Source organism: Perna viridis, chromosome 2 (assembly GCF_037379345.1).
Source record: "Perna viridis isolate PV_CMFRI_1.1 ecotype Kerala chromosome 2, ASM3737934v1, whole genome shotgun sequence".
Lineage (NCBI taxonomy): Eukaryota > Metazoa > Mollusca > Bivalvia > Mytilida > Mytilidae > Perna > Perna viridis.
In genome coordinates this window covers 45,304,096-45,329,356 of record NC_142446.1, presented here as the reverse complement: position 1 = coordinate 45,329,356, position 25,261 = coordinate 45,304,096, and the positions used below count along the sequence as shown (strand labels likewise).

Genomic DNA, 25,261 nt, shown 5'->3' with positions numbered 1-25,261 from the left:
TAGTTTCTATAGTCTTTTGTTCTGTATAAACTAGCTTCTTTCGTCCAATATGAAGTGGTGTTTCTTCTGTCTGACCTTGAAAGTTAATTGGCTATATTTGCTTCTTTTTGAAAGGCCAAAATGCTTTTAAGTCAAATTGTTTTGCATATTCAGGAATGGTATGACATTATTTCATGACATATTCACAAACAGTGTCACACTATTTTATGGCATATTTATGAACAATATGACATTGTCATAAACAGTATGAATCTGTTTTGTGACATACTCATGAACAGTAGGATATTGTTGTGTTGCATATTCCTGATCAGTATGACACTGTTTCATGAGTAACAAGAAGTCAATCAGTAACAGCTAGAGTATTTTTAAAAATTCATAATAGAAATTCTAATTTCTGTTTTCTGTTTGTAGTTAAATTAGCTTCATTGTCTTGTTTTTTGTCCAAGCCAATACACAGCAAAAAATTTATATAGAACTGGAAATGCTTTTTTAAACACCATCTACTTAGCTGCCTGTATTGATATAGTCACCTCATGAAAGTTGATGATCTTTCCCAGAGCTTATTTTTAATTTGCTTCATTCCACAGTTGTTAGTTTATGTATTGATAGTTAAGGGTTCAATATTTCCAGGTATTATTATGTAGTGTCAGAAATGTAGCATGTTCTAATTAGCTTCATGCTAAGATAAGAACAGTCCCCATTACAACATATTCCAATAAATTTGTATTCATTTTTGCATGTGGTCTGTGAAAACTAATAAACTAGTAACTATTAAACACAGAGTATGGAGTTGAAGGTCAAATATGTACATAAACATGTATTGTATTTTTGCTCTTTTTTAAACTTTTTTCAAGTACACTATAATCTAGTTACACACACATTTCCTCTGTCATTGGGGGATTTACAGATATTTGGCAAGTATTTTTCATGTCTTAAATTGCCTAGCTTAAAATTGGGTACATTTTTCAAGTATTGTAGTTAGCAAAAATCTTGTTTTTCACAATTTGCCCAATTGGTTTAGGCTAAATCAAAAAAAAAAATCTATCTGGATTGTTATGTATGATAGTAGATCATGTAGAAACAAAGTATTATTTGAATTTGGAATTATTTTGGATGTAAGAAAAAAGTAAAAAAAAATATTTATAAAACTTACCCCTACTAAGGGGTTAGTCATGCTATCATGACCAAGTGGGGTTAGTAAGTTTCCATGCCTTTTGTTATCCAAAAAACCCTATCCCTTTGCCATGCTTGCATGACTAACCCTCTTAGTAAGGGTTAGTTTTACAAAAAAATTTTTGGTCATTTTGTAAATTCCCAAATAATTCCATATTCAAATAATATCTTGTTTAGATATTATACATGCAAAACAATAACATTGTGGAAAGACCAGTTAAAAAAAAATTTCATTGAAATGATTTTAATACTGATTAATTTTTTTAATTAAATAAGAGACCTTCTGTATAGAAACCAAGCAGATCCTATGATAAAGGCAGTAAATGGTATATTTTATCTCATTTGTTTTGCTGTTCCAGTGCTGTTTTAATCTCATTATGATGTCAAAGAGAACAGGGATTTTTCTGTATTAAAAGTGGAGACTAATAATTTATTTCTAAAGTTCCCTAACAAACCAGAACAAAGAGTTATTTCCCTTGATTTGAAAGTTTTTAGTGCTTTCTATGCAATTAGTTTCATTCTTGCCATTTCAGTAAATAACAAATCAAGGCATATTTTTTGAAAACCTGAGTATGTGATCTTCAAATGGATAAATATTTGTTTTATACAAAATTTGGCATGTTCCTGTCTGGGTCTTCCATTAACTTCTTAATCTTTCAATACTTGGTAATAAAAAAAATTAGAACCACCTGATTCTGGTAGAATTTATAATTTTCATAAATCATTTGTTTAAGTCATTGAATATGTTTCTTTAAAGACAAAGCAGAGTATTGTGTCTAATAGACTCTTTTGTCGTAAGTTGGTGACTGAGCATGCTCAATATACACTTCCACAAGGTAGGGCTTGGGTAGAACAAAAGAATTTTCCTCGCGGAAGTGTATATTGAGCATGCTCTACGCATGCTCATCGACTACCCCAACACTAGCACAAAAGGGTCTATCAGTATAGCAGAAATTTCAATTTGCTAACAAAAATTTCAATAAGTGATATATAAAGTTCGATTACACATAAACAATTTAAATGGGTATTGAGCCGGAAAAATATATATAAAATTCATCAAGTGAAAATAATAAAAAAAAACATATAAGGTTATTAAATTTAGTTGTATGTAAAGAAGATAAAATTATACAAATAGTATTTCTGTTATAATACAGTTTGCGTGTCACTGAAGATTAGATGGGTGAAATGATTTTGATTGTTTCGTAGAGTGTGTATCTTGTGACGTTTTCATTGACTATATTCAGTTCTTTGCATCATTCATAATTCATGTTTTCTTTGCCTATGTAATTTTGAAACAAATTAAACTTAAAAAAACCGTACCTACAGTGAATAATTTTTGATAACTTTTATGACTTTATTTTGGTTGTACATGATGCCCTATCATAAACTCATAAACATTTGTCTTTTTTTTTTCAGATTAACAATCAAAGCAATTTTTATACAAGCCAAAGGCAACTGAATTCTTATGTTGTAGTGAAAAATTATTCTGTCAATTGCCATAAGGCTGAGATAACAAGACATGGTTTACTTGTTGTTTCTACTCAGCTTAGCAGTTATTTAGTCATTTCAGTTTCATTTGGCTTTGTAAAAAAACTGGTTATATTCAGTATAAGCCTTATATTTTTCATCTTTGGATTAATGGCCTATTGGCGATCCGATCTTAACTTGTAAAACTGGATCTACTCATCAGTGGTCAATTACTCTTTCTTGATCAAGTTTACATTTTCTATTAAATATTCATTCTGTTAAGAATCTTATTGATACCCAATGTGCATGTATTATAGTTAATGTGGATTATGTTTTCAGTCTAACTTCTCAGTTAGAATTGACGACGACAGTGTTTCCCCATCAGATGTTAGAGCTGAGATCAAGGGACCTGATTCCTCCCCGTCAGTGAGATTTAATTGGACTGGCAGTGTTGGTGATGGTCTATTCACCCCAGAGGAGACTGGACTTCACAGGGTAAGAGGTTATCATTGGTTGTATATATAGATATATAACACCAACTATTCACTTATTGATGATAAAATGCCTAAGTATAAATAGTACATGTAGTACATGTAGTAGAATATGCAATGGAGATGAGTTTGATCATCTGTAGCTGAGAATTTTGCTAAATGATAAATGATGTGGTGTAATTGTTTTTCCATTGCTAGAACTCATTTCAGAACTAATATATATATATATACTAATATATTAAAAATGAGATGGTTTGTTACTGTGAAAAAGATATGTTTTTATAAATAATCCTGTAATAGAACAAGACTCCATTGTAAGCTTCAGTTTAGGCTTTATTGAGGCTGAGGTAAGAGTCTGTTTGGAAATATACCCAGTAAATCAGGCTTCAATTTTGATAACCTAAAACTGTTATTTTGTTTAAAAAACAAGTTTCAGTCTTTGCAATATATATTTATTTATTTTATTGATACCACTCTCATTGTTGTTTTCAGTTGAGTGTTTTTTGTAATGAGCAATTAATTCTTGGTTGCCCAGTGACGTTTAAAGCAATGGCAGACAGATCTAGAATCACTTTATCTCCAGTTGATTCATGTCCCGTTGGAGTCATCACAGAATTGAAGGTGAGTGTGACCTTGGATATGGAAGCATGAGAAGACAGATAACTAGTAGACTCTGGCCTCAAACAACTCTTAAAATAAGGAGACAGAAGTATTTAGGATTTTTCTTTGATTTGTATAACCAATACAAAGACTAATTATTCACTTTAATTTAATTCAGCCTAAGGTGTATAATAGTTCATGTGAAGTTAGTATCAGACTTGTTATCCTCCATTATTTTTACAAACCACGACCTTGGAAACTCAAAATTTGGAAGAATTGGGGTTGACTCTCATTCTTCTGGGGCAGACTTGCTAGAATCTGATGATTTACCTGGAATGGCTTACATGTTGTTCCAGGCTGAAAATATGCCGAGTAAGTTGATGAGTCTATGGAAAGAAGTAGAAATATATAAGTTTAATCATTAGTGGACAAAACAAGGCAGGAACACTAAAAAAGACAACAGACAAAGAACCAATCCTGCAATACAAAAAATACAAGTGCTGCATGAGCCTTGCAAAATAACGAGGTTTAAATCAAGTGCTCTGAAAGAATGAGGAGTTCTTGCTCCATGCAAGACAACCACAATGCTACTTTTTGAAGCTCATATTAGATAAAAAAAATGGAAGAACATCTATAGCAGACTGAGGTCTTTCATCATATTGAAAACAGACATTTCATATCTGTAAATGATATCATGGTGTCAACTACATAAATTTCAGTTAAGGATTTAGAATAATTCTAATAATATTTGCTGTATGAAAAATACTCATATCACTTATTATTTTGTTCATTGCTAGTTTAAGATTTTGTTGGATTGAGATTAAAACAACCTATTTTAAAGTATAGTGAAAAAGTTTTTGGTTTTTCCACTTCAACATTTGCATATTGATGTTTAGCCTGAAGTTGTGAATTATTTTTTTCTCTTTGAATAAAATACGGTAGTTAAAAGGTTTAGATTAATAGTCCTGAACTTAAATTTATTACATTAAAAAGTGGTGTTTGTACTTCTGAAAGAATAGTGTAGTTAAATCCTGCATACAGTTTGGAATTTCCACTTATTTTTAGCTCACCTGACCGAAGGCCAAGTGAGCTTATGCCATCACTTTGCGTCCGTTGTCGTCGTCGTCATGAACAAATTTTTAAAAATCTTCTCCTCTGAAACTACTGGACTGACAGGTTTTAAACTTGGCATGATTGTTTCTTAGGGTGTTCTGCACAAAATAACAGATTTTAAACTTATTAAAAAAATCGTTTTCCAATGCTTTTTTGAAATTGTACATCCAGGAAAGAATGCATCATATTAACTTTCTACACTGACACTTACAAAAGATAATGTTATTAGGTGGACTCTACTGGAGCAGGACAAGGTGATGTTAGAGTGGAGGCCCAGTCCCCAGGGGGTAGGGTGCAAAACCTTACAGCTGTTTATAGGCATGGGCAGTATGTCATCAACTTCTCACCTACTGAAGTTGGTAAGTTTAATCATAGCATAGAGCTTTAAAGCTGTTTACAGATGGGTATGGGGAGAGGATATCATAAACGTCTAATCTACTGATGTTGGTAATTATGTCCCCTGCCAACAAAGATGGGGAAACTAATTATTTTCATCCAGCCCCTCAGTCTGGCCTTTAAATTTTGTTAGCACAACTTCTCAAAAACTACTGTACAGAATGTCGTGACACTTTGTAGGTAGTGAGAACACAATATGTAGTTGTTCATATGACCAGGAACTTTTGAATCTGTTGAATTTTGTTTGAGTAATGCTCCTTTAAACCCCAAAAATTTTACAAAATATACCACTCAATCAGATTGTAAGTACAACTCTTTGGAAACTACTAAAAGTTCATGAAACTTTGTAGGTAGTTAGGACACTATAAGAAGTGGTCATACAAACTGGCTTTTTTGATCCACTGAATTTTGTTGGAATAACAATAATGCCCTTATGTTCAAACAAGTTTCAGTAAATTTTCATTTCCCCCTCCCCCTCCATCAATATATTTTAGGAATCCCCAAAGTAACAGCAGATAAATGTATGTAACCTATGATATGCTTTACTTCTGTTTTAGGCGTATGGAACTTATCAGTGTTATATGATGGAGAACACATTAGTGGAAGTCCTTATGATGTTGTAGTTTATGATCCAGCATCTGTCAGAGTATATGGACTGGAAGGGGGATCAGTTGGATCAGATTTGTCATTCCATGGTGAGTATTCTGATTTATTTAGTGGTGAGTTCTGGTACTCCTATTTATTCCTGGAGAGTATTGTCAAATAATCTCATTTTTTCGATGGTTAGTATTCTAATTTCATCTTATTTTAATGTAAGAGACGTATCCTGTGAAATTTTAGCCCCTTCCCCCTTTTTAAAGGAATTTCTGGATCCACAACTAGATTCTATTATATGATTCATTTTACAGGAAGAAGTTTATAATAATAGTAATTGTTATTCACTGAATGATAAGTATTATTCTGTTTTGTACTATTTATACCCTTACACACTTAGTGGCAAGGTTTTATGTCCCTTTGTTTTCATTGGAGGGAAACACAAGACCCAATATCACTTTTTATACCAGAATGTATGGAAACCTCTGTTGTTCAACGTGTTGTTTTAGGTACATAAATTTATTACCCTCTAAAGTCAGAGGGTATAATTATTTATGTCATTTTAGGAAATGTTGAAAAAGAGGACAAAATGAAAAATCAAAAGTTTACAGTATTACGTTCATTTTATTTTAAATATTTTTTATTTCTGTTTTAGCTGATGCGTCAAGTGCAGGAGATGGTGATCTTAAAGTAGCAATATTCCACGAAGGTTCAGCAGTCCCGTCATTTGTCAGTGAAGATAGACCTGGTGTTAATAGGATTAACTTTACCCCACAGGAACCTGGCATCTACAAAGTTCATGTCAGCTATAATGATAATGAGGTCAAAGGTAAGATGTTATTTCACGTCAAAGGTCCTATTTTTGTTTTTTTTTTTACCAATTTACAGTGAGGTGTGAAATATAAATACTATCAACTATGAGTGTTTTTTCTGGTTCCGTAAATTATCTCTAAATTTGAACTTTTAGATGAAAACAAATTCTAAATCAGTCCAACCAAAGAATGATAACAAACTACGAATATTTATACCTACATATAAATGTACTTTCATTGTCAATTAGTAAGAGTTGTGACGTGTAGCCCCAAAAATCCAAACAATGTCGTTATGTTTATAAGTCCCATACCTGCGACTTTCATGTAAAGGGACTTTAGGTTTGCACTCTTTCTATATGTCAGGCAAATCAGTTTTCCACATTTTTTTTCGTCATGCTTGCAGATGTTCAGTTGATTTTTGGTACATTACTTAACCATGACAAGTTACAGATGAAGTTTGAATTTTGTTCTGGTCCGTTGATTTTTTGTTGAGTTATGATCTTTGGAAAATTCATGCAATAATTCAGTTTTTGACACTTTTTTTCGTCATGCTTGCAGTTTTGCAGTAAATAGTCTGTATATTGCTTAACTATGTCAAGTTATAGATGTAGTTTCAAATTGTTTTTTGGTCTGTTTTTTTCTGTTTTGGTCTGTTTTTTTTTGGTTCAGTTAAGGCTCTTGGACTTTTTTCATCACTTGGCGTCCGTTTTTGTTGTCTGTTGTCCGTCATTAACTTATCTTTAGAAATCTTTTACTCTTAAAACCACCGAACCGAATTTGATTAAACTTGGTGACAATCATCCTTGGTATGTCTACTCCCAAAACTGTGGACATTATGGTCCCTTGCCAAAAAAATATAGCTGCTGGGTATCACCATAATTTTTTGATTATATCTCAAAAAACCATAACTGATAGAAGAAATCTGAGACATCATTGTCTCTTTGGTTTGAAAAGATCTATCCTCCCTGAAAATTTTAAGAGAATCAGTTTTACTGATTTTGGAGTTAATACCCTTTTTTATCTTTTTTGGCAGTTTTTGCCTATTATTTAGAAAATGAAAGCAGATTGAGTTTAATGTAAATTGATAAAATGTTCAGTATTTCAATATCTATTTTTGTTGCCGATTTCCGAAAAATCTGTTGACCCTGCTTTGAATTATGACCCTCGACAGTGGCATTTTTTTATGTTTTTATCAGTTTTTGACATTATTTAGAAAATAAAAGCAGATTGATGACTAATGTAAAAAAATATATATGTATGTAAAAGTATGTAAAGATTTATGATTGGTGCAAATTTGGGAAAAATCAGTTGATTGCTTTTAAAAAGATTTTTTTGCACTGTTAGCATGTTATTCAGTTAACATAAGTAGAATGATGATTAATGTTTAAATGTTGAGCATCATGACAAATATCATCTGTGCAAATTTGGTGAAAGGTGTTTGACCATTTTTAGGTTTTGCATGTATTCAACATTTTAAAGCTGTTAAACAAGGTGAGCGATTCAGGCTCTTGGGAGCCTATTGTTTTGTCATGCTAGTAAATGTATGTTTGATATATGGTACATTGTTTACATTGACAAGTTGCAGATGAATTTAGAATTTTGTTTTTTGCAATTTTTTAAAATGATTTGACCCACAGTCAGTGGTAGAGAAAAATATGTGGAGAAACATACATTGTGCATGCAGCTACAATTGTTTCCTTTTGATCAAAATCTATTCATTATGATTTAAAGGTATTTTTATTTCTATTTTTTAATGTTAACATATGATATAAATGTGATAGATTTAGCCTTTAGAGCCTCTTGTTTTGAAAATGATCTTGATCTTGAAACAAATCTAACTTATACTTCCAACTGACAGAACTGTTTCATCCCCATTTCATGAACATTCTTGTACTAATACTTTTATTATATGATGACCGCAGGTTCTCCATACACCATAGAGATATATGGAAGTGGTCGGGCTACAGCCACTGGTGACGGTCTTAGTCTCGTACCTCTCAACAAGACAGCAATATTTAATGTTGATACTCAAGGCTCACAAGGAAAGGTTGATGTTGAAATAACGGGTATGTATATTGATCAAAATATTCTCATATGCTTTTATTACAACATGTTCAAGATAATATCTACAAGAAAAACAGGACAACTGTATCTAATGATCAATGGAAGCTTGGCTGAAAAGCTTGGATCTGAAGAATGAACAGATGTCAATCATTTATATGGAAGATAGATAAGATTTTCTTTATGACTTAAATCAATTTTCAAAAATAAGAGAAAGAAATTTATTTTGCATTTTGAAATTAAGAATGATTTTCTTGAATAGATTCTATTTTATTTTAAAAATTTTGAATATTGATAGCTTAATTTACATGAAAATTATCTTCTTTGGTCACAATTTTATTTATTAAAAAAGAAGACAGATTTTTTTTGTTGAAAAAAATGATTTTTATAAATACATTCTATTTAATTTCAAATTTTATTGTTCTGTATGCATAAAAATGATTACGACTTTATTTGGTTATTAAAAAGAAGAGAGATCATAATTTTTTTTTCTTTTTGAAATTAGAAATGATTTCCATTAAATTATTCAGTTTCATTTCAACATGTTGAGATTTGTAGTTCAGTACGAATGTCTTTGAGAATTTTTAATGCAGCCATGAAAAATTGGATTAATTCTTGAGGAAAGCCATTCTTAATTTAGTTGAACAAAGAAATTCCTATTAAAATGCTGTTTCATATGATTAGATAAATAATTTAATTATTGATCATGTTAAAAATGTCTTATTTCTCATACTGGTATATTGTTATAATATATGGGGTGTAATGACTACTGCCAGAACTTTGGTTGAGCAGCCAAAAGTGTCCCACATGAGAATCATATGAAGGGCAACATATGACTGACATGTGTTTCAGTTTACAAATGATTATTCCATGATAATCCTGTTTAAAAAAAAAATAAAATCATAAGCATATGTTAGCAAACCAATAATTACATTTGAAAAACATATGATAAGCATATGATAGCAAGTCAATAATTACATATGAGAATCATATTATAATCATATGACTGTTATGATAATGATTGTATAATCATTATCGTATAATTATAATATGAATTGAGCAACATACGATTATCATATGTGGCACATTTGGCTGTGTAGAGGTTATTCCCCTGTGTTATGCTGCTGTCATTAACATGTGAATGTATGATGTATATTGTATGTAAATTGCAGATGTGTGTTGCTGGTCAATGGGCATTTTACCATTATTGGGGCATTGGATTCCAACTTGTATATTGTCCGTTGCATTCCCCATTGCTCAAAGTTCCCTAGCATGGCTGTGAAATGGTGTTTAATGCATTATAATACATTGTATTTTTGTAAAAAAATGGTCATTAAAACTTGTTCATGCAATTTTCATTTGTTCACAGTCCAACTTTTAATGATTATTATCATTACATGTATTAGCTCATGATATAGATTTTCTGACTACAGGACACAATATGATACAAAATTTATCTAGCCTATGTTACTTTTTACATGTTAAGGCATCTGACTGCTAAAATGTGCCAAATTTCATTAAAATTGCCTATCTTGTATAAAGTAGGACTTGCTTGATTGATCAAATGTTGATGTCCTGAAATGCATAAAATATTTACCATAACACATTTAGCTACAATCAATCAGTTGAAATTGCAGTGGCCTAATATAGATACATGTATCATAAAATAATGTAAAACGCAAAAGCACAAATAAGACTTAAACAATCTCTACACAATGGGGGACATATTTTGGTAGATGTGTGTTCTTATGCAGACAAACTTAGAATAGTCCATCTTTAGTTTTTTTTTAGAATTTTTGTTGACTTTTTATGGTTTTTTTCTCAAAACTCCAGTCTTCTTTAAGTTAATTAACTCTTTGTTTTCAATTGACTACTTGGCAGGCTCTGATAAAATATTTGAGGAAATTTTCCACTTGGCAATAAAATTTAGGTATTATAGAATAAAATGGTAGTTTTTGGAGAGGGGGTGAAAGTTCATACATATGGTTAATAAATGTTACTGTAGCGCTTAACATAAAACATTTCAAATGCCTCACATCGTCTTTGCTCAATTTAACAATTGCATGTTGAAACGTTAATCCAGCATGAATGAATATCATAACCAAAATTTCCAGAGTATAATCACTTGCGATTCGCATGGAGGAACATCATTAGCGCATATCCCCTGCGGAAAGCATGGATAAATATGTACCTCGGTGATATTTTACGCATGGATGATTATCTTTTGCTCGATCTGTTCTGCACCTATGTGTATTCACTGTAAAGATCTATTTAATGAATTGAGGTAAGTTTTATGCATGGAGGTCTATTTGTTCCATGATAATGTTGCATCATTGGAAAGTTTATATGGAAGACAATAACTCACTTAATCACCTTTTTTTCTTTGGAGTATACCAGTACAATGAATTGCATATATGTGTTTGGAATAAAATAAAACACGAATTTAAATACACAAAAATACCTTGCTTCAGTGGAAAAAGTTGGTGTTGTTTTTATATTACTTTCAGACAGAATTTTCATTTTAAATAGTAAATGAACCAACTTGTACCAACAATTCAAATCAATTTTGAAAAAAATTGTTATGAGAGGTGAGGTTTCTTGAAATTTTCAGTAAATTTTTTAACACAATCACCCTTGTCAAATTTCCCATGATGCAATAGCCATTGCTATATAACTGAAAATTAAAAATAAATAAGTTCAAGTATATCTTCAGCTCTTACTTTTTACAAATATGAATACTTCTCACTAATTAACTTCTTAGTTGTTTGTTTTCGTTATCTGCTCTTTTTAGTTAAATCACTTTTTTGCACTCAGTTAAATTTTCAGCAAAATAAATGTAGTAATCAGTAATGGTCTTTCGTTACCTTGTGGAACATTTTTTCTCTCATTTAAATAAATTTTAGCCTAAGTTTCTTAGAGCCAATTTTCATTTTTTCAGGTCCATCAGGTCAAAGGGTCAATAAGGTAGTGAGGAGAAAGAGTACTGGTATTTATCAAGTGGAATATATACCAACTGAAGTTGGTGAGTGCAATTAATTCTCTATCTAACACAGATCAAAGTGGGCCTATACCATCACTTTGCATCCAACACCATATGTATTTTTCCATTAAGCTTTTACCGATTTTCTTAACTACATGTGTAAAAAAAAATTGACTGATTTGATCAAACAAGAGAATGGTTTTTGTGAGGAAGCTGCGGGTGCTAATAGCTGCTCAAAGTTGCCATTGGGCACATTTCAGTCTATTTTCTACTAAAGATCATTGTTCTAGCTGTGGGGTGGTCAATGAGCATTTGTGGACACTTCCGTGAGGAAAATTTTTTTTCTACCCTAGCCCTACCTCATGGAAATGTTTATTGGGCATGCTTGCAATCATACCACAGGGTCTATTATAGCAATTTGAATGAACTGGTACCACAAATTGCTTGAAATAAATATCTAAGCTTTGTGGCTACCAGAAATATAGTTGACCAAGAATAAGTTCCTCTAGAACTGCATGAGTCAAAAAGCATAAACTTAATAAGATTTGTTTGACAACAGTTACACCAACAAATAATTCAGCATCTGAAATGTTGGCTGCCAGACAAAATTCATTCATGGGAGGAATTAAGCTTCAAGGAAATTAAAGAAGTGTCAGACTTAAAGCATTATGACAAATAGGGAGAAACTTTAATCATTTGATATAGGCTGAAATGTAAACCAGACCAAAAAAAAAACATTTTGCATTGCCCATTTTGCATTGTCTTTGGAGAATACACAAAGGAAGTTTTAATTGGATAGTCAAATGCAAGTCTTCTTGGAACAAAAATAATTGAATTCCATTTCTACCTTTTAAGATTTCAAGTTATTGCCCTTGATCAAACTGTAATGTACTGTGATTAGATAATTTTGCTTAATATGTGTGCATAGATCTAGCAATTGAATTTATTGTCCTTGTGAACACATTTAGAATCAACATTCTGCTGTAGATTTTTTATCAAACTTGATAAAGACCCTTTCCAGTTGAGCCCTACCTCATGGAAGTATATGTTACTCAAGCTCACCAACAGTTTATTCTTAATCATTTCTACAGTTTTTATAGGTCATAGACCAATTGCCAAGGTCACAGGGTCAAATTCTTACATGTGAAGGGATGTTATGATATGTGTTGTCCTTTGTTCAGTTGACAGAATTCACATTAATCAGTAATTGTAGAAACTGACATCTTTACAATAATAGATATATTCAGACAGAAAAAAATTAGGCAGTTTTATCAAGATTTATTTACATTTAATTTTTTGATTATTTTTCTGTTGACAGTAGATGAAACATTGCCTTTGGTGTTTTATATAATAGTATGAATAATAAAGAAAGATTTGTAACCAGATTGATAACAAATTTTATATTGCTTTTATCCTGATTAGTTTTCACCCTCAATAAACTGAACAATGATCACCCGTGAAGCATGAAATTTGGAGGCATAAAAATCTTGGGTAAATAAAACTCATCCAAATAGGTAGATGTTTCCTTAACTGATCACAACTTATATGAACTGTATTACTGTGATCATCTTTATTTATGACCTTTGCCCTGTGTAGCTCATTTCAAGGTGCCCTGTGTTGTGTATGTGTCCTTATTCATTTTAACCCTTCAGTATTATTCAGTTGTATATGATAATGGAGAAGGAGTATATCCCTGTATTTTCTAGTGTTAATGATGATATTTATACCAGTATTGGAAAGAAGTTTTATCAGGAATATCCACGTAAACATTCACAAACTTTGGAAGTTTTACAGCTTTTGGATAGTGTTACTAATGAAACTTATTCAGGTACTTCTGGAGTAATTATAAATGACCTTTACTTAGAAATTATTTAATGTTTTCATTTGAATTGTTGGTCCGTCCGTCTATATGTCTGTCTCAGATGAGTTGTTTTTGTGTATCAAACTGTCATGATGATTTTTTTTCCAGTTCAAACATCACATCATGTCACATATTTTTTTTTCTATTTCTCCTCTGATGTTAAAAGGAAGACCATGATTTAGCAGCATATTTTGAAGGTCTTTAGGTTTAGAATAAGCATGATTTTTTTCTTTTTTCTATAACATTAAATAGTGTTCACCTGAACTAATACTCAGAACTTAGTGTTTGTGATTCTAAATTTAACCCAAGGGTTACCTGAGGATAGTGATAAGTTCTAGATATGGAGAAAGGACCACTGCTTGTTCATTCAAGTGATCCAATTTATGCTTCTGTAAACAAAAAGGTCTACAAGAAACCTCCAGGAAAATTGGGAAAAAGATATGAAGTAATTCAGTTGTTAAATTGGTTTGATGATGAACCTTATTTTGGTAATTATCATAAAGTCTATCCTTTGGTTAAGAGTTAATATTTGGGCCCATTTGTGTTAAATATCACGATTTGTACATCAGACTATCCTCCAAATCAACCTTTTTCCCAATAATTTAAAGGCTTCAGTGCATGAGATAAAAATGTCTTTCAAATGCTCTCTTCTCCTATGATTTTCCACCAAGGTTTGTTGTATGTGGAACCTAAATCTGTGATTAATACATTCATTTGTTACACTTTTCTGTAACAGATTTCTTAGTTTCTGTTTGAGGAAATGCTTAGATATTTGGTATATTTCTTTTACCGTGGGTTCCCTTTCCATGTACCGTACTTATAAACTTCCTGTTTACCGTAAAGTTTGAGTGTGGGTATTCTTGGCATCAAGTAGCCTACAGCATTTTGTTGCTTTGTTTAAAAGCCAAAGTTAATCATGTACTTACATGTATGTTTTTAATTATTTTTTTTTACTACATTGTATTCTTACAGTGTCAGTGGTCTATTTTGAACAAGCTTTCCTCAAGTATCCGGTTTGACCTTTTTCCAAGTTGTTACAAATTATTCAATTGTTTATTGATGCTTTATTATGGTATGCTAAGCATGCTAAGCATAAGAAAAAGTAGTGACAACAAGTAAGTTGGATGAATGGTGTAGTTGATTGGTTCCCTGAGCTAACACATTAAAAAGTTGGCTTAGTCTGTCCAGCTACTTGAAAGCAGGATTATATGGATTCCATTAGATGTTCTTATCCTGAAATGTATAAAACATCTGCAAGTTGACCTTAAACTACAATCAGTCAAACCAGGTTTTTACCCCTGTCTGTTTGTCTGTGTGTAGTTATGCCTGCATGAATACGAATTCGACTTCGAAAACTTTATTTAGATCTGGTACATATAATAACAGACAACATAAGCTCTGGTGAACTTTTAACCAAATGAAAAAGAATGCCTGTCTGCCCATTCTTCTGTTCACATATCTTGTAAGCAAAAATCTTCCTAACCCACTTGATAGATTTTGATGAAATTTTATGAAAAGGCATCCAAATAGCCTATGTAGATTGGTATGCAAGAATTTGAATTGCCTAATGCTTGCAAAGTTAGGTACTGTGAAAGTACATTTATTTGTGGGTACCAATTTTTGTGGATCAGGGAAAAAACACAAGTTTGTGGATTCTTGAATTTCATGGTTTTTGAATTTTCGGTATACACACCAAAGGGAATCTCCTAATCGTTAGGAACCAAATTTCATGGTTTGGTCTACCCACGAAAACCTCGAAAATTGGTACCCCACAAACAATACTACTTTCACAGTAAATAAACTTGATATACAATTATGGCAGCTCAGTGCATGTGATATCATGTTTTATTGAACACTTAAAAGAGATGTGGAAAGAGGCCCATGGCTGAGGTTGATATCTCTTTTAAGTGTTCCATAAAACATGATATTGCATGCACCAAGCTGACATAATTGTTTTATTACATTTCTCTGTCGAAATTTAAGAAATTTCCAACTGAGTCTGATATCTTCATCATGATTTTTAAAACCAATATTTTGGTATGTATTTAATGTAATCAAGTCAAGTATAACCATTTTTTGTTTGTTTTTGTTTTTGGGTGTGCTTTTTTTTAATTGAGCAAAAGGCAAATACTTATTACATATTAATGTCTCCCCCACTTTGGTGGAGAGACATTGTTTTTGGCTTGTCTGTCTGTCCTTGTGTCTGTTTGGCCATCACAAAGGTTGTCAGTGCAACTCCTCTCAAACTACTGAACCAAATTTTACGAAACGTGGTATGTAACAAGAACATCATATGTAGTTGTGCATATTACCAAGAAATTTTGGTCCCCTGATTTTTGTATGAGTTACGCCTCTTTGAACTTAGAAATTTGCCAAAAATCCTCATGAATTACCTTGTCAGTTCAACTCCTCTAAAACTTTTGAACTGAATTTTATGAAAAGTGGTATGTAGCAAGAACTTCATATGTAGTTGTGCGCATTACCAGGAAATTTTGATCTCCAAATTTTTGTAGGAGTTATGCCCCTTTGCACTTAGAAATTTGCTAAAAATCCTCATAAATTATTTCCCCAGCGCAACTCCATTGAAAAAATTATTCAGGTATTGTATAATAATTGTTAAGAGACCTTTGCAATATCCAACAACTATATTATGATATAACTTACCGAAAGAAATTCATACTGAAAATAATCTAAAATTGGGAAACCATTTGTTTACCTGCTTAGCTGTCATTTCTGCTTAGAACAGTGCGGGACAGGGAGAGACATATGATTTTGCATACAACTACAAACTTTTATTGACCAACTGATATTCACCGTGATAATATTGCTATCTAAAACACTTGTATGTGAACGTTAGCCATGCAATATCACTTATGCAGTATTCAAAACGTCAAGTGTGCAAGACAATAACGTCATTCTTGTTTTGTTGATATTTCCAGGTGAACATAAAATAGATGTATACCATGGTGGCGAACCATTACCTAGTGGACCATTTAAAGCCAAAGTATACAGTTCTAATGGTGTTATAGTAACTAACATGCCCCCAGTGTGTATGTATGGAAATCCTGTCAGATTTAATAGTAAGTTATCTCCCCTTGTATCATTTTTTATCCAAAATAGTGTTTGGGCAATTTATTTGAAAACAATATAAGATTGATATTTTTAGGAGATACTGTCGGTTGTTGGAAACTTATTACCAGTACTGATTGTAGTTAATTAGTGCCATTGATTCTTTCTTTTATTTTGGAAAGGCAATGCATCAAAACAAGTTTTATCATCAAGAACTAGTGGTAGTACATGTACATGTATTGACAATCCAATATTATTGATGTGGTAATTCATTAAATAACAGTTCAGCCATTCAGAATAAATATCATTTTGATTCTGACTCAAAAAACTATTAATTAATTATTCTTTAGATTTAGGTTTTATTTTATTTTAGAAAATGAATAAAAAGAATACGTTCCAAAAACTAAAAAAGTCATGCTGTCTTTGCTAAGATAATAAAAGGCAAGAAACAAATTACAAATTCCTTAGTTGTGACTTCAAAATTATGGCTTTACCAATTGCAAATATGATTTTACTCATTTTTAGCTCACCTAGCCATAGACCATGTGAGCTATTGCCATCACTTGGCCCAGGTGGTGGAATGGGGTACCCCTGGTGTGTTACATGCTGGGGTTGTCAGGCTATAATACGGAAAACCTGACCGCAAACCATAGTGGTGCACCGTGTTGGGAAAGATGCCGCGTTCCTCGCACCTTAAAGAACCCTGCTGTGGTATTCGATAGGAGTAGGAACCTTTGCGCTCCGCCACAGGAGGCTAAATTGCCCTACCTTACCCATCCCCCCTTTTTCCAGTGGCAATCAAAATTTGTCGACCCTATTGTCCTTGTGACCCATCCTTTTTTTTTCTTCATTTCATGTTCATTTTATCACCCATTTCATGTTCATTGTCTGAATATAGCTGAAATATAGCTGCTCGGACGTTAAACCCCAACAAACAAACAAACAAGCCATCACTTGGCGTCCATCGTTGTCGTCGTTAACAATTTCTTCACACATCTTCTCCTCTGAAACTACTGAATGGATTTGGATGAAACTTAAGATGGATGCTCCTTTGAGTATCCTGCACAAAATGAATGTTTGCATTTTTGATCTGTTAAAAAACATGGCCATCGTTACTAAAAATAGAACAAAGGGGTCAGACAGCAGATTTCTGCATATATCTCAAAACCGTTATGTTTAACCAAATTCTGACATCGGGTAAAAGTATTTAGCATGATGAGATCTGTCTGTAGTCAAAATTTGGTGAAAATCTGTTGACTCATGTTGGAGTTATTGCTCTTTTTTGATGTTTTTTGCTGTTTTTGATGTTATTACGTTAAAAAATCTTCTCCTCAGAAACTACTCTACAGAATTCAATGACAGTTGGCATTTTTGTTTTATAGGGTGATTGTTTGGATTTTTTATCTGTTAAAAAACATGGCTGCTGTTACTAAAAATAGAACAAAGGGGTCAGACAGCAGATTTCTTCATATATTCCCAAAACGGTTAGGTTTAACCAAACTCTGACAGGGGTAAAAGTATTCAGCATGATGAGATCTATCTGTGGTTAAATTTTGGTGAAAATCTGTTGAGGTCTCACTAACCACTTCTAACGTTTCCATTACTTTACATGTTAAAAAAGTAATTTTCAAAGTTTCACTGTGAATTCCCAGGACAAATGACATTTTAAAGTTGCATACCTTTGCGAAGCTTTGAAAATAAGGCTTTCAAAATCAATATGCTAATGGTACAATGATTGTAGAAATTCTTCACAAAATTTACTTGAATAAATTATACTGAAAATCAACATTTTTACCTTTTTTGCTAACTGACAGCATGGAGGCAAATTACTCACACATGTAAACAAAATTCATACACTTTTGTAATAAATTACGTACATGGTTTTAAAGTACACATTCTCAGCTTTATTTTGACTACTTTTAATCAGAATACACACAAATAATGCACTTACAATGCATAGGTCTAGGTTCAGTGTGTTTTTGGTACTACATAGGGGGGTGGCCATTTGACCCGTAAGTGGTTAGTGAGACCTGACCCATGTTGGAGTTATTGCCCTTTTTGGATGTTTTTTGCTGTTTTTGATGTTATTACTTTAAAAAATCTTATCCTCAGAAACTATTCTGATATTTTTGTTTTATAGGGTAGCCTTAACAAAATGACCGTTTGGATTTTTGATCATGGCTGCTGTTTCTAAAAATAGAACAATGGAGTCAGACAGCAGATTTTTGCATACATCTCCAAATTCGTTAGGTTTAGCTAATAGCTTTCAAATGCTGAAATGATCCTTATTATAAGGCTTACAAAAATCTCTAATGAATCAAATGGAGTCAAAATTGTCCGACAAACTCCTTGTTAGAGTTATTACTTGAAAGGCAAAAATTTAACCAGCTTAATGATTCAGGCTCCTGGGAGCCGCTTGATTAAAATCTATAATATTTCCAAATCCAGATAATACATTCTTTTTTGTCCATTACATAAGTATATTTTAACAAAGACAACTATTTAACTTTCCAGTCAATGCCTCAGAAGCTGGACCTGGCAATATAGAGATTATGGTGAATAGTGGGACCATACCCTGTAATGTACAGAATATTAGTGAAAAGGGAGACCATTACTTTGAAGCATCTTTCATTCCCGAGGGTCCAAAGCAACATGTGGTTGTGATGCAGTTTAATGACAAGGAGGTTATAGGTAAATAGTTTAATTTCAGAAGTAACATGGTTTCTGATTGGATAAAAAAATTTGTTTATGATCTGATAGACCAAATTTTGTAATGAATATGAGGTCATCAAACTTTTTAATTTTTTACTCGTTGAAATTAGGTACTTAAATTGAATTACAAGAAATGACAGATATATTTTTTCTGTCTGTTTGAAATAACCTCAATGTCCGTGGTGCACACTTTAAAGTAATCTGCTGTGTTGTTGTTTTAGTGTGCACCACGTGATTGTCATAGACCTAAAAATACAACAGTCATTCCTTATTGTGAAGCCTTGCACTATTTACCTGTCGAAACTGTGTATGATGTCAAAGTAATGATAATTGCATATTTAAAGATGTAATCATGACTTTGTTATTATTTGAATCATTGATCAGTTTCTGAAATTATAATGAAGAATTCAAGCCAATTTAGGTATTTCTACAAAGTAAAACAAGTTCAGTAGTATAGCCTTTAACGGTGATTATTCAGCTGGGTATCTTCAAAATAGACACACTTTTTGGTTTTAATTGCAAATATGTAAGGTAGTGAGGCTTCCCATATTCAACGTAATTCATGAGCTAAAATATTAGAAATCTTTGGAAATACTTAAATTTAGGAAACTGGTCAAAAACTAATAGGAAATCCCCATTTGTAATGTTTATGCAACATTTGCACACTAGTGTGATGAATCATGTTAAAATGAGCATATTTTTTATATTTCAGGGAGCCCTTGGACTGTAGCTGTAATAGACCCAAATGCTTTTCAGCTCTCAGGAGATGGCCTATATCTTTGTCAAGCAAATCATAAAGCTTCATTTAACATCAGTAATAAAGGGGACATAAATCCATCTCATATGCATATTAAAATTACAGGTATAATGGAGAAAAATGCAATGATACTTGTGACAGAGTTGATGTTAATGGTTTGCATTTTGATGGTAATATGAAAACACACCTGATCCCATACAGAAATATAGATATTTCTTCTTTGTTTATTATTCAGAGATTGCTTTTTTTCAAGGGTTCATCACTGTAGTTTTTTTTCTAGCTGTATGGTTATTGTAAATAAATATTAAAAAATACTTATGTTTGCTTTACTAAAAATAAAAGCAAGTTACCTCCCCTTGTTTGGTTGATTAGTTTGTCTGTTTTGTAGTATTCCTTTGTATTGAATGTTTTTCCCAATTGTTATAAATATGTTATTCTGTTGTTCCAATAAAAGAAGAGGAGGAATCCATAGCCCTTTTGCCCTTAACCAGCAGTCACAATTCATTGTGCAAAAATATGTAATGTTTTGTTCCATGTTTCAACTTACTGTATCATTGACAGCACCTAGTAAGAGGACCGTACCATATAACATAAGGAAGATATCTGGTGGACATACAGTGGAATACATTCCTACAGAAGTTGGTAAGTTACCTGAAAAATTACAAAAAATTTTATAAGATTGAGAAAATGAAATGGAAAAGGATGTTTTGGACCATACACAAAACTGAAAACTAAGGATTTACTTACATTTTCTGTAGTAATGTATGAAAAATACTTAAAAAATCTTAACAAAGTTGGTATTTAAAAAAAACTAAGGAAGTGGTTTGAGATGTATGGTTATCGTTAATGTTTATCCCTTGAAGGGTCTCACAGTTAAGAATAAAATTGGAATTGTAATGTACTAGACAAAAAAAAAAAATATATGAAAAATGAGGAAATGTTGATTTCACTAATTAATGTCTGAACAGTATTTTAAAAATGATTTCTCTAACTATAGATGATGAAATATTGAATTTATGCTCATACCAGTACCATTATACAATATTTGATTAATATTATATTGTAATAAATGTTATTTCAGTTTTATTTAATACAGTTTTCTATCGTATATTATCTCCCTTGTTTTGCCTCAATTTGTAGTATGTAACTTAATTTTGCAGTTACTGACTTCAGTTTTTTTCTTCTTAGATCCATATCAATTAAAAATTTTTAGATGATTTTTTTATGTGTATGCCATTTATTTTCTGTGACATCTTTGATGTATCACTTTTAAAAGCTATATTCTGTTGAAATAGTAAAAGCTGTAGAAGATTGCTCATTAAAAATTGTAACTTGACCAAGACAAGATACAGTGAACCATCCAGCATATAGGTGTACCAAATTACGGCAATAGTTACACAAAGCTTTTTGTTTTAGGTGATCACAAGATTGAGGTTAGGTATGCTGACAGTGAGATTGACGGAAGTCCTTTTACTGCTAAGGCCTATGACACCAGGGCAATTAAAGTATCTAAGTTTGGTGATACAATGGTGGGCCAGTCTGTTCGTTTTACAAGTATGTTACAGATGAATACATTGGTTCTGTGTGTTGGACTAGTACAAAGCTAGGTCTGTTCATTTGATCAGATGTCCTCGTCCTGAAATGCATGAAATATATGTCATAGGACAAATTACCATAATCAATCAAGTTTAGCTTGCAGTATGTGTAATGTATTAAGGACTGAGCATTACTGACATCCTGTATATGTAAAGCAATGAACAATGAATAGCTCAAAATCGTTCTGTCTGAAGAGATGTGTTTCAGAAATGTTCGAACTTGTAACCAGACACACAGCATATGTTATAAGAAGTCTTGTAGTGTGTTATCAAAGTCAAATGATGTACAAGTGCAAATAGGTCCATTCTTCATAACAAATTCTAAAATCATATTTTAGAATAGTTTGTCTCTATTTGGGACCATGCTATTATCTCTTTAGAACACAACAAGAAAATCATCTTGGAAAATTTTTGAAGTTACAATCAGCTTACATTGACACGTTTCTTTTTTCTGTGACAGTTGATGTAACGAATGCTGGAGAAGGTCAGTTAGAAATTATGGTTAACAATGGTAACCTTCCCAACACTGTAGAGATGGAGACTGCTGGGGTATATAAAATAGCTTTTGTACCAGAACAAGCAGGGAAACAGTATGTTGACATCAATTTCAACAGGGAACCATTACCAGGTATCTATAATTTCTTAAGGAATATCAAATTTATAAATTATGAAATTTGAACTTAAAAAAAACTCTACTGTTTAAATGGTTGAATGTAGTTTAATTGCATTTCTAACTTCTTCAATGCCATAATAACAAATTATACAAAAAGATCTCACTTTTCAAGAGTGACAGCAGGTGAACTCTATAACATGTTTTTTTATATTTGTTAACAGATTCTCCTTTCACCTGTATGGCAATGGATGTATCGGGAGCTCTCGTCAGAGGTCTGAAGAGTGAACTTCCTACAGACAAGGCTACTTCCTTCTTCATACAGGCCGATAATGTTGGAACTTTGGAAGATACGGCTAAAGTTGAAATCTTCAGTAAGTTAGCTTGCCTGGTATTACGAATGAGCAAGAAATACTAGAAATTTTCTGTATAGGTGCAGGGAGAAACATATGTCATATTCATGCAAGGATTCATGGTTTGTATACAGGATAGGTTGTTTTATTGAATAAATTAACATTTTTGTCTTCAAAATGTAACTGGGTCTTGATAAGTATCAATGTCCATTCATTTTTTCCTGCTATTATGCAATGCAAGTCTGCATTTCATTCTTTGAATTTCGTTAAATGTAATGGAATTTTAGCCCTTACAATAACCACCCTCATTCAATATTTTGCTCTGCCTAACTTTCTATAGTTCTAATCAATAAATGTAGTTATTTTTTACTAGTTGATTGAATAAATTTATAAAATGTGCAATGCATTTGTTGTAACAAGCAGTGGCAGATCCAGAAATGTCCCTAAAAAGGAGGGGGCACTAACAGGCCTAAGAGGGGTCCACACCACTGATTTTCTATATAATCAACCAAAATGTTCAAGCATAAGACCCCCCTCCCCAACTCTGGGATCTGCCTTTGATAAGGTATTAAGTATAAGTAGTGTTTGTTGCATAGATATTTCAAAATATTTAATTTATATTTGACTAATCCATTTTATAAAGCTGCTTGTTCCAGGTACTGGATATTAACATTCTATTTTTAGAATTTCAGATTGGCTGCATGGGTGTATAGAGTTAATGCATGTCATTCCCCAGAAATCCTGATGGTTTGACAAACCAATTATCTTATAGCTACATGTATCATTATCTCTTAGGAGCCTATATTTGTGATTGTCCTTTTCTTATTGTCAGTCTAAAGGTGGACGGAATAGGACTAGCCTCATATATTTAACACCTTTTTTCTAAGATGTAAAAAATTACTTCTGATTGACTGAAGCTTTTGGCACAACACTGAATAAAAATGATAATGGTGATATAATCTGATTAATCAGGATTCAATCTAACTTAAAAAGAGTGAAAGTCCCAGCCCTAGTGCCACAAAAGTGAAAACAAATTTAAGTCTGAGAATATTCTTAACTCCCATGGTAACGCTGAACAAAGTCTTGGAAATTGATGACGTCACAAACAGTTAAGAATTTTCTAAGGCTTAAGAATTTTTTTAGCTTTTTTTGGCGCTGGGGCCTGGACTTTTTTGCATCCCAATTAAAAGGTTCTCAATAAGAGTAAATGTAACATATGTTAGTATCAGGACCCAGGTAAATGAAATTTCTAATGGTCCTGCATCAGAAATTTAGGCTCCTGAATCTCAGACCAGAGCTAATTTGAACCCCTGTTAGTTATATAATTCAATTCTTATTGCAATCACAACTATATCACCTTAGAGAAAATGATTCCTTAGTTGAACCTTTCATTGCTTGCCAGTCCAAGTTTTTTTTATAGATTTTTATGTGTGGGATTTGTGTGATGACTTGTCTGTCTTGCAATATTGTAGACCAATTTGATTTAATTTGTAGGTTTTCATCCTATTCAACCACTAGACATTTATATAGTTTCAGCCTTTTAAGTCTGTAAAACAATTCCAATAACTTATTTTACATTTGGACCTGTTTTTATGAAAATTGCTCTGTGATTTTTTAGTACCTTTGCATTAACTGGTAAAGAAAACGAGATAAACTTGTTATTAAATTGCTTATGAAAAAAAAATTCTACCAACCACACATCTTTTTGGCAAATCAGGATGATAACCTTATAGTTAAATTTAATTGGCCTTACTCAATCAGCTACTGTACACTTGACCTGACTAGTATAAAAAATATCTAAATTTTTAGGTGGAAGTTCTGCCTTCCAAATCAGACTGTTTGCTAGTTTTAAATTCTTTTTTTTTTAGAAGGCTTTAAACTGAAAGTTTGACCATTATCGTAACTTTTCAGAAAGAAAAATCTTAAAATACAATGTAATATTTATATATTAGTAGTACAATGTATAGAGAATCTGACATATGTTTAACGTCAAGATCCAATACACAATGTCAGGTGACATTTTCAGTAAATAACATGTTTGCATGATTAAAAAAAATATAAAAGGTATGAAATATAAAATTTGCTTGCTTAGTCTGGAGCTCGGCCATTTTAAATGGATTTGCTAGTCTAATGTTTTGCATGAAAGTAGCTCTGGAAGACCTGCATGTGATGGTACCATGAGGAAGCTTGTGTATACCTTACCCAACTGGTGAGTGATTTGTTCCTAAGTAGTTCAGTAGATAGCCTTAAAATGTCAGTTCCCTTGCTTTGCTGTAAAACAATATTTTCAATGTTAAATGAGGAATCTCATTGATTTGGTGATTTATTTCACAGATATTTTAAGAAAGAAACAAACAAAAACCAAAAATAACCAAAGTTTTCTTCATTAAATTGCTCTTGAATGATTAAAAATGTTAAATTCATTATGAGGGCTGAACACCGATTCATTTTGTGCAATTTGAAGTGAAATTACCAAGTATTTTATACAGGTCCCTCAGGGAAGAAGGTACCAGTCCATATGTCACATGACAATGCAGAGAAGGAGCTGTCTGTTGAATTCACTCCTAAGGAAGTAGGTAAGTGTTGTACTTGTAAATTATATGAGATGATCTAAGAA

At 32.2% G+C, this 25,261-nt stretch overlaps 1 protein-coding gene across 8 annotated transcripts in view; it reads left to right on the top strand.

Moving 5' to 3' along the window:
* The window catches only part of LOC148625339 (filamin-C-like), a 68,026-nt gene that overhangs the window by 16,563 nt on the left and 26,202 nt on the right, over window positions 1-25,261 (top strand). For 5 of the 8 annotated variants that reach the window (XM_088568775.1, XM_088568774.1, XM_088568777.1 and 2 more), the window contains exons 7-21: window positions 2,980-3,135; window positions 3,624-3,752; window positions 5,074-5,203; window positions 5,798-5,935; window positions 6,490-6,663; window positions 8,569-8,712; window positions 11,646-11,729; window positions 16,488-16,628; window positions 19,132-19,308; window positions 20,042-20,191; window positions 20,648-20,728; window positions 21,503-21,640; window positions 22,142-22,309; window positions 22,516-22,665; window positions 25,134-25,220. In XM_088568775.1, coding sequence (XP_088424901.1) covers window positions 2,980-3,135; window positions 3,624-3,752; window positions 5,074-5,203; window positions 5,798-5,935; window positions 6,490-6,663; window positions 8,569-8,712; window positions 11,646-11,729; window positions 16,488-16,628; window positions 19,132-19,308; window positions 20,042-20,191; window positions 20,648-20,728; window positions 21,503-21,640; window positions 22,142-22,309; window positions 22,516-22,665; window positions 25,134-25,220 — 2,047 coding nt within the window. The remainder of the gene's footprint in view (window positions 1-2,979; window positions 3,136-3,623; window positions 3,753-5,073; window positions 5,204-5,797; window positions 5,936-6,489; window positions 6,664-8,568; window positions 8,713-11,645; window positions 11,730-16,487; window positions 16,629-19,131; window positions 19,309-20,041; window positions 20,192-20,647; window positions 20,729-21,502; window positions 21,641-22,141; window positions 22,310-22,515; window positions 22,666-25,133; window positions 25,221-25,261) is intronic. The other 3 variants (XM_088568780.1, XM_088568782.1, XM_088568779.1) reach the window with 2 other exon arrangements.